The 9,916-nt window shown below is 37.8% G+C and overlaps 1 protein-coding gene across 1 annotated transcript in view; it reads left to right on the forward strand.

The window, feature by feature from the left end:
- Positions 1-700, forward strand: part of LOC104404838 (chromosome unknown open reading frame, human CXorf23) — an 8,519-nt gene extending 7,819 nt beyond the window's left edge. The window contains exon 7 of the mRNA XM_010013368.1: positions 578-700. Coding sequence (XP_010011670.1) covers positions 578-700 — 123 coding nt within the window. The remainder of the gene's footprint in view (positions 1-577) is intronic.
- The last annotated feature ends 9,216 nt before the right edge of the window (positions 701-9,916 follow it).

Consider the following 9,916-nt stretch of genomic DNA (forward strand, 5'->3'; position numbering starts at 1 on the left):
TCTTTTAAATAATGTAGATACTAAGTAGGTGACTGACATGTGGCTTTTACTTTACCTCTGGGATTAGGAAAAGTCTTGATGTTTCTTGTACCCTAATGTTAGAATGGCCTGACATCCACATAATTCCTCAGAATGCTATTTTATTCCATGCTTTCATCCAGGGACATAAAATTTTCTGTCTTCCCCTTCCAAGCTGTGCTTACTGTGATAGTTACTTTTTTTTGTTATTCCAGAGTACAGGCATGTGGAGATTAAATTTAATTAAGAATAACAGAATTTTTTAAGATTTACTGGAGTTCATGTCAGTATTTTTCCCTTGGCAACTCCATGCAGAATTCCAGTGCTCTGTTCACTGTTGTTTGGAAACTTGTAAAAAAGCAGATGGTGCAAGAAAGGATAATTGTTTAGGACTACTTTTTGTTACTGTTTTGGACTTTGGGCTGATGTGAATCCATCCTGTGTAACAGTTGAACTATATTAACAAGGTTATACGCAGGATGCCGCCCCCGAAGGACAGAATCACGTCAGTGTTCAGTTACTACTAGCTAACTTCACTTTAACCTTTCCTCTTAATTAGAACATTATAAGAGTGTTAGAAGATCCAAATGATCTACGGCATGATATAGAAAGGAGAAGAAAAGAGAGGCTGAAGAATGAAGATGAGAGAGTGTTTCATTTAGATGGTGTAACTCCAAGGTAATTGGCAAATAAGTCATCTTGGGCCAAGCCTCTAGTTCTCTTACACGTTTGTTTTCTGACCCTGCCAAAGTTACGTTCGTGTTTGTTGTGACTCATTTCCATAGTTTGTCGTGGTTAAGTTTAACTCTGACTGAAAGTCAACTGACATACATTGCAAACTACTCTGTAGTGGAGTGTTACCTTGAAAGAGGTTAAGCTCAGAGGGGGAAAAAATGGAAAGCAAGCTCAGACTGTAGCACTGAGTGGGAAGAGGGAAAGAAATTATTTTAAAGATAATTTAATTCTTTTTACACTCCTTGATGTACCGTGTAACACCATTCTCTTGGTATTTTGTAGTTTCATAAAAGCATTCTAGGATCAATACGTTGTTGAGTTGTCTTGGTTGTGTTGTAATGTCATGTAGAATATCAACAAAGAATTGGGTTTTCTTCTGATTTTTGGAGAATTCTATGAAGAACAGCTAGATTTCTGAAATAGACTTCTATAAATTCCTCCAACAGTTTTGTTAAAGGTGTTTACCCCAGAGGTGTTTGCTAACCTTAGTCATCCTGTTTCACTTTTGATGCTGTGAGGCTGGTTGATTAGAGAGATGACTTGACCTGTCTTAGAAGAAATGTTGATTAAAGAATTGCCGGAGTGTAACAAAATGTATCTACACTGTTAGTCATGAGTTGCAGATTGCTCTTAATATGCTGCTGTTGTTAATTTTAAATGCAGTCTGTAAAGGCAGATAGTGGCAATGCACATATATTTGGGAAAACTGACTCGTGAAGCTGCAGAAGAAACAGTTCTTGTACTTGTGATTCTCTTAAACCAAAAAAAAAGTGTAAGTTCCCAGGTGTGCCTGGGGGTGAGAATATTGGACTTTTGCATACAGCCTTTTATGTACCTGGGGCTATGGCTTTAGTGCATGTTTGGCCTGATTATGTGGAAAGGGTTGGTTGGTTGTTGTTGTTTTTGCTGCTTCCACAGTTCCTGTCTTGCTTACCTTTTGTGTATGCCACTCAAAGCGGGAAGTGCAAGTTTCTCTAGTAAGTGTGGCTGTCCTGGAGCTCAATGTGAGGAGGGCTCATACTATCAGAGTAACGTGGATAATGTAATGTGGCCTGAGGGCAGTAATGGTACAAACAATGAGTAGAATTTTCCTGAGATTGGGGTTTTTAATAGTTCCCATATGAGATACTGGCAATACTTATGAACTAGTCCAGTGTGCCTCTTTCTACTTCAGAAACTTATTTTACAGCTATGGAACCTGTTTCTGTATGTCTCATGAGCTCTGATTTTTTTGACTGCTGGTGGTTACTTTTCATGGTATATGGGTTTTTTAGATGTTTACAGACGCATCTGTGGTAGCAGTGTGCTTAGGTAAAGAATAAAAACCAAGCAAGCAAAAGCCTAGAGCCAAGAACACCCTGCTTGCTGAGGATGAAAATGGAGCATGTAGCTATTTATCTGAGCTTCTATTGCATTTGGAATTTCCTGAAAAGGAAAGTTTATGTGCAACTTTAAAGATAACAGTATAAAAACTGTAAAGATAACAATATATAACTATATAAACAATGTAAAATTGTTGAAATGCAAAAAGCATTTCAACCAGCGGAGGGCAGCAATGACCAGCCATGCAGGCCTGTTTAAAATGCAGGAGTTTGATACACTATGGCTTTTGATTTTAATTGTTTTCTTTTTCTCTCTCCCTCTCTCACATACACATCAGGAATCACGAAAGCTGCAGTCTTTCAAAATTACACAACTCTCAACTTGATGGCTTCCAAAAGCCTATGAGGTTCATTAAGCCACCTTTCAGAAAATTTATTGGGAAACCTCACCTGGTAAGCCTAAATGTAGAATTAATAGCTTCTGCATTGTTGTTCTTGCATTTATAACTTTTTTTTTGCGGCACTGTTTGTGCTGATGTAAATCTAACAATCTGTATTGTCTTGCCCTTTAAAATTTCAAGTGAGGCTTTATTATCTTCAGGCATTGCTCAACAATAAAACTATTTATAATTTCTTAGTCCTAATGCAAGAGTGCTTCCTCAGATATTCGTTGAAGCTTACATTAAGACAAGTGAGCTACCTTTTATGACCAAATGCTGATACAACAAAAGTAATTCTTTTGCTTTTGCATGCCTGTACAGTACTCCATAACAACTTTGCTGCTGTTTTTAATAACCTAGCAGTGAGTTGGCCAGGGACTTGTTGTTTTGGAAAGCTAGTCTAGATTGGTATGTTGGGTGAAACCAAAACAATTTTTCAGCTATCTTAAGAATAAGGTGATCAACTTTAGATTTCTTCTTGAACAGCAAGAACAGGTCAAACTAAACTTTTGAACTAAATTTTAGATTCAAAATTACTTACTGAAATTAATTAAGGGGCTTTATGAAATAAAAAATCATATTGCTTGTAGCTTTGTAAAGAAATTTGTACCTAAAACTGCATTGCTTCCACTTAACGATGTACTACCTAAACTAGAAAATAGAATGCCTCGTTATTGAGTAGATAATACTTCAAAAACAAATAAAAACGAGTAACATCACAGAAATATTTAGAAATGCTGAAATAATGTTCCTAAGCTATTCCGTTGTATAACATTCCATCTTTCTCTGTGGTGTTATTGTGTCTATCAAAACTAGTTTAGGCACTTATTCTGAGACTATCTTTCTGTGGTGTACTTCAACCATCTTGCTAATTTCAGTATTATGCTAGGTTCAGGAGATATAAATTTGACTCTTGGAAAATTCCTTTTAAATAACTGTAGTCATCTTTCCAAGTGCTTGTGCTTGTTTAACTTGGGGAAGTGGTGAGACCAGAAAAGCTTTATTAATGTGTGCAGTATAATTCTAAAACTCTTTTCCCTTGTTTTCCTCCTAATGAGTGCAAAATAAGGAATAGACTAACATAAGTTGTCATTCTTTATACTTTGCAATTAATACTCTATGGACAGAGTTCCAGAAGACCATGAAATTCTTCTGAGGTCTATCAGATTAGCTTTTATGTAGATCTGACAATCACTGAAATGTAGCTGCCATGCAGATACAGTGGTGCATCTTCTGGTGCAAAGCAACACAAGTTTTTAAGAGTAAAAAAAATATTACTTAAGTCTAAGATTGAAGTCTCCAAAAACGAGTAGTAGTTGCTTATTAAGTAACTGTATTGGGTGTGACTGAGATGGAGTTAATTTTCCCCATAGCAGCCCTCACAGTACTGAGCTTCTTATTGGTGGTGGTAACACACCAGTGTTTTGACTGCTGCTGAGCAGTGCTCCACAGCATCATTGCTGTCTGTCCAGCATTCCCCCTCATCACTAGGCTGACCAAGATCTTAGGAGGGGACACAGCCAGGACAGCTGACCCCAACTGACCAAAGAGATAATATATACCATATGACATGTCCTCAGCAATAATAGCTAAGGGAAAGGAGGAAGAGGGGGGGGACATTCACTGTTAAGACATTTGTCTTCTGGAGCAACCGCTATGTGTATTGAAGCCCTGCTTCCCGGGAAGTGGCTGGACATTGCCTGCTAATGGGGAAGTAAAGAATATATCTTTTGTTTTCCTTTGCTTCCATGTGCAGCCTTTGCTTTTGCTTTATTAAACTGCCTTTGTCTTGACCCATGAGTATTTTTTTTTTTTTTTTTTTTTTATTTTTTTTTTTTCCCCACTCTCCCCACCTCCCTCCCCCATCCTGCTAAGGAGGAGAGTGATAGAGCAGGTTGGTGGGCATGTGGCAGCCAGCCAAGGTCAACCCACCACAGTAATGTAGTAATTGTGAATAAAAAGGGGGTTAGTTTGAAATAGAAATTGAGTTATTGTTAGATTCCAGAAGATTGCATTTTAATATCTAAGAGTGAACTGCATACACAGTGTTTTGGAAGTCCTGCACTGCACTGAGGAGTAATATGTTCAGAACAACAGTAGCTATGAAAGCATGGGTATTACAAATGCAAAGCTTTGTAAGACTCGTTCCTAAAGAAGGAATGAGTCTTCGTGAAGTCAGCCATGCAGAAGCTGGTTTGCAGATAAGTGGGAAGATAAAGTAGTTGCCATCCACATTTGTCAGTAAAAATAGCATTAATCAGTGCTTGCCAACTGGCTCAGAGGGCTTACAGCCTTTTTTCAAATGTGTCCACAATACATTAATTTGCAGTTCTTACTTGCATCTCCTCTTCTTTTTTTTTCTTTCTGTATTTCTGGCCTTGCCTCTTGATTATTCTGCTCCCTATGTCAGTGTTTCTGTTTATCTAGAATGTCTAATGCTCAATAGGTAAAGTAATGCAAAAAGGGTAATCTTTACCTAGTCAGAGCAGATCACTAATAAGCTAACTCGTACCTGAGGCAGTAGAAATAATTCAACTGAATAAGTTAGCTCCAGTAGTGTTGCACTCTACCGTGGCATGTAGATATGTTGTGTGGGAATATGTGGTGCTCAAAATGGCTTTCCTCGGAGTTCTTCAGGACTGGGTACAATTGGAGAAGAGCTTATCCTGGTGGGGAATAGCTCAAGCTTGATCTCTGTATGTGTAAGCTGCTAGCACTGCTTTAGTATTTGTTGTGGGAGTTGAGCGGAGTAACATCCGAGCAGCTAACTGTAGTTTCAGCCACATGTATCATTTCTGTGTTGAGTAGGCTCTGTAGTAAGTTCAGAGCTGTGGGACTGTATCCACTACTACTTCATTTGGAAATGTAATGTTAGTAGAGTTGAAAGCAGCCTTGGAGAAAAAAAAAAAAAAGATTGGATGTGAAGGGCACTTATAGCTGCTTTTTGCAAGAGGACAAATGCTTGGAATTTGCAATCAGAGTCTTGTATCAAAATAGTACAGTTCAGGTGTGAGCACTGCCAAGCATCTTGAAAGCTGTTAAGGACTATGACTAGAAGGCACTGTTCGGAAAACAATGCATTGGATTTAAGATGTGGTTTGATGGGTTACCAGAATATCTATGCTGGGTCAACCACATCTTTTTACATAGGAAACATCCTAAAATGTATACATTACTTGAGCACAGCAATACATGGAAAAATTGAGGAAGAGCTTGAAATGTAAGCAAGAGCTAAGAATACTTGTTGAGTAAGAAAGTAAGTTTTGCATTTTTTCTTGGTGTTACAGATTCTTGGGTAGATACTGTTTCAGATGGTTCCCCAATCCAAGCGGAGCTCTCCAGTTCATGTGGGAAGCTATTCTATTCTGCAGAAGAGACGTAGCATAGTACATTGTATTGACAAAATTGTAAAGATGTGAAAAATACACGCAAAAATATGCAGTAGACATCTCTTAACACTCTAACAGCTGAAACTCCATAAACAATTTTAAAAGCAAACCCTGCAAAATCCAAAACAAAAACTCTTAACGGTCAACGCTCCTCTCAGGTTTATTTGCTCGTGTTTACAGGTAAATATTGAAAAGTACACCAGAGAGCCAGGTTTCAGATGAGAAGCATAATAGTGCCAAGGCTCAGAAAATATGGCAAAAATAATAATAAAAAAGTAGCAATTTATTGGGTAAATACTTGCACATTGTTGTCTTTGTTACTAAAATTTCATTGTGGGTTTTATCACTGCTTGAGGAGCTGTGTGTATCAGCATTGGTAAAAGATGGCTGCTCAAACTGGAAGTCTGATCAATAGATCATATCTGATGCAAGAATGTTGCCTAATGTGAGAACAGGTAATATACTGGTCATATTAAAATATTCTTACAGTGAACTATCAATGTGATAGGAACACCACTTTTTGATCTTGTTAACTGGATATTAATTATTAGGGTTAAAATTAAACACAGAAATGGTGTTAACTTGGTTTGCCTGCTTTTTGGTATGACACGATTCACCAATATGAAGTTTTTAGTGCAAGGTATGAGCACGTTTTACAGTAGGCCAGTGAAGGGGAGTGTTTCTGGTGTTAATAATTGGGGTTTCAGCTTAAACTTGAACTTGTGCCTATTGCACCTTCATTTTGAAAGAAATGTCCATCTAGCCTTGCACCATATTGACAGAAAGGTTACCTAGAGAGTAGAAGATCCAGGATAAATATCTACTTGTACTTCCCCATACATTTATTTATTTTACTTAAAGCCTCTGATTAAGGAAATTTCTGAAGAGTAGACTGCTGTATCTTTTCATCAACTACTTCTAAGGTTTTTGTTTCCATGAATATACTTGAATCTTGAGGGAGGTGGGGATGGAGAGAGGTGAATCCACAGTTAGTTAGGATGAGCTTTGTTTTAATTCCCAAAGGCTTATTTTTTTGCTATAACAGGAAATTTTCTAGTTTTATTTTTTTTTTTTCATCTTGCTGAATTCTCAGCTTTGAGGAGTGTACTTCAACAGGGAATTTCCTGATTTAGTTATGTGTTATATGGAGAAAATTAATTCGACTTCATGGAGTATCTATTAGGAACTCCCAGCTCCCTGCTTATTCTAACATGCTTTTGCATCTGTGTGTATTCCATACCTTTTTCTTGGAAAAGCCATTTTCACTGCTTTGATCTGGCTTTATAAAGTCTTTCTTCCTCTCTTTGTTCTCTGCTGAATCCCCTCTTGCCAAGGCATTTTAAGAAGCTAAATAGCTGACCTGTAGGCAATAATACATTATTAAAAAAAAAAAAAAAGAGAGAAAAAAGGCAAGCTAGCTTAAATCCCAGTTAACTTGGATTCTGACACTGTTCTGTTTGCATTTATAGCTTCCCTGCCTCCTCCAATTAGTAAGAGTAGCAAATCCTTAAGTGTTTCTGCTACTGGAAAGGTTTGGTACTTCGTAGAGAACAGAAGTTACGTAAACAGCAAAATATGCATTTGCATTTACTATTAGATGTTAGTATGTGTGAAATATTCCAGGAGATGTTTCTTCTTAGGCTCTTTTAAATAGAAGCTGTTAAAATTTCCTTTTGGGGGAAAAAGTTCAACAGCATTGGAACGCTTCTGTGATTATTCAGGAATGGGCCATAAGCAGAAAAAAATAATTTGATTGCTAAGAGTTTGGTAGCAAGTCCATTCTGTCTGCATTAGATTATTTTAATGTATATATGCCACTATGTAATGCTTGTGTAAATATTTATAATCATATACAATGATGGAGAATGGTATTTCAGCTGTGTGCATCCTCTAGAGGTAGCTGTCATGGGAAAAACTGGAAAAGGGCCAAAATATGCAAGTAGGACAGTGGCTGGAAGAGTGCTCTATTTTAGGCAGCCATGGCTATCTGACTGCAGCTGTTCAGTGTGTTGACACACAATTTCCATACCACTCCTCTGTGCAACTCACTTTTGAAATTGTGTGTGTTTCTGTGGCAGGCAAGTAATCTTCATATGCCCTCCCATAATACAGAGTTAAAAGTAGAATCTTCTAAGGACCAATATAATGTGCTACACATTCATTATCTGTTTGCTGCAGTGGTGTGTATAGTAACAGTGCATGTGTCTGCTCTTAATTGCTAACCTATGATGATGAGGTGCTAACCAGGGATGTCCAGAGTACTGATCTTGTTGCCCTTATTCCTGACTATTGTAATAGCCTATCTGCCTCACTTGCTGCATACAAATTGAGGCATCTACTGTGGGGGGGGGGGGGGGTGGAGAACTTTAATTGGGTTGTTACCTGCTTAGATCTCTCCAAGAGGATGGTATTCCAGTAGGATGGTCTATACTGTCTTTGGCTTCTGTAGGCTGTACCATTGCTGCAGCCAGCCTGGACTCCAAGCCCTATGCTCCTGTTACTCTGATTCTTTCAAAGTGTGTCATTGTGTCAAATGCTACAAGGTTGAAAGAGATACAGTATTTCTTATTATAACCTGTAAACTTTGTATGTTTTCTTGAATAATTTAGTAACATTATGCTATTAACTCTATTTTCCTACTAGAGTTCTTACTATGCTTCAAAACCAAGTGATACTTACCCTCACAGACGCATTCGAGGACACCTTGAAAACACAGGACCCTTTAGAAGGCACTTTAAGGTACAGATCAGCTTTTGTCAGATGTATGTTATGTAAAATGGTGATTTGATCCTGTTAAGTTCAGTAGCAGGAGACGCATTTTTGAAGGTATTAAATGCCATGAAAAATTGTGGGAGGCTTAGTTTTTAGTAGGTAAGAGGGCTGGCAGTAGATTGCGCAGGGTTGTTCAGTATCATATCCATGCAGTTGAAGTGAATAAGTTTACTGCAAAGCTGAGAATGAGAATTGCAGAAATTGGACAATGACTGCAAAGCCTATGTATCCAAAAAACCAAGCTGGTCAGCATTCCATTTTTTACCTGATGTGTGCAGAAGCTTGAACTATTTCCCTAGACCAAAAGACATGACTTGTATTGCTTTCAAAACTGTATTACTGTTATTTTATTAACCCTTTCATATAGGGATTTTCGAGGAACTAATCTTTTGTGTACTGCTGTCTGTGCATTTAAAAAAAAAAAACTTTGTGAGCTTTGATCTCAGGGCCTCAAGGTGGTAAAGGGGTGGGCAACTGTGCTTCCTGGGGTAGTGCAGTGGCTTTCTAATGCCTTTTGATTGTAAAATGTATCATAGGTTCAACAGAAAACAACAAAAAACACTTTCTTCCTTTTCTGCTGAGAGTGACATGCTGTGCATGGAACCAGTTGGAGCTGTTTGTATTAGAAAAGTACTAGTCAAACACAGAACAACTCGCACTCATTTTCTACCTTAAAATTGCATCTACTTATTTAACCCATGTGCTCTTAAGGGTAAAATAACACACAGAATAGGTAGTCATCTTTCCTATTTTGTAGATAGTGAAGTTGAAGTAAAGCTTTGAGGGCTAAGTTGAGGCATTTTGGATGAAACTTTGAAAGGGAGAACAGTGTAGGTGTGGGTGTTTTGTTGGAACTTTTTGGTCTTTGTTTCTCCCCCTCAGACTAAACTTAGGAACTGTTGCATAAAAAGGCTTTAGTCTGCTAAAAAAAAAAAAAGTCTTTTTCCAAGCTGAAGTTATACCTGATACAACTCTTCTAACATGTAGGGACATCATATAGCCTTTTAATCATTATCCCCTCTGTATTGTCAGCCTGCGGGGATCTTTAGCACTGGCTGCCATATCATGTGAGGCAGTGTTGGTAGTTGATGTAATATAAAGAAAATGGAAGGCTGCCTTAATTTATATCAGCCTACAGTTTTCATTGAGATTATGCAACCATGAAAGTGTCTGCTTAAGTTGTTATTGCATATATATATATCAATACTGCCTGAATATTGCTTTATACAATAAACTGCCC

Source organism: Nestor notabilis, unplaced genomic scaffold, assembly GCF_000696875.1.
Source record: "Nestor notabilis isolate BGI_N333 unplaced genomic scaffold, ASM69687v1 scaffold10404, whole genome shotgun sequence".
Classification (NCBI taxonomy): domain Eukaryota; kingdom Metazoa; phylum Chordata; class Aves; order Psittaciformes; family Psittacidae; genus Nestor; species Nestor notabilis.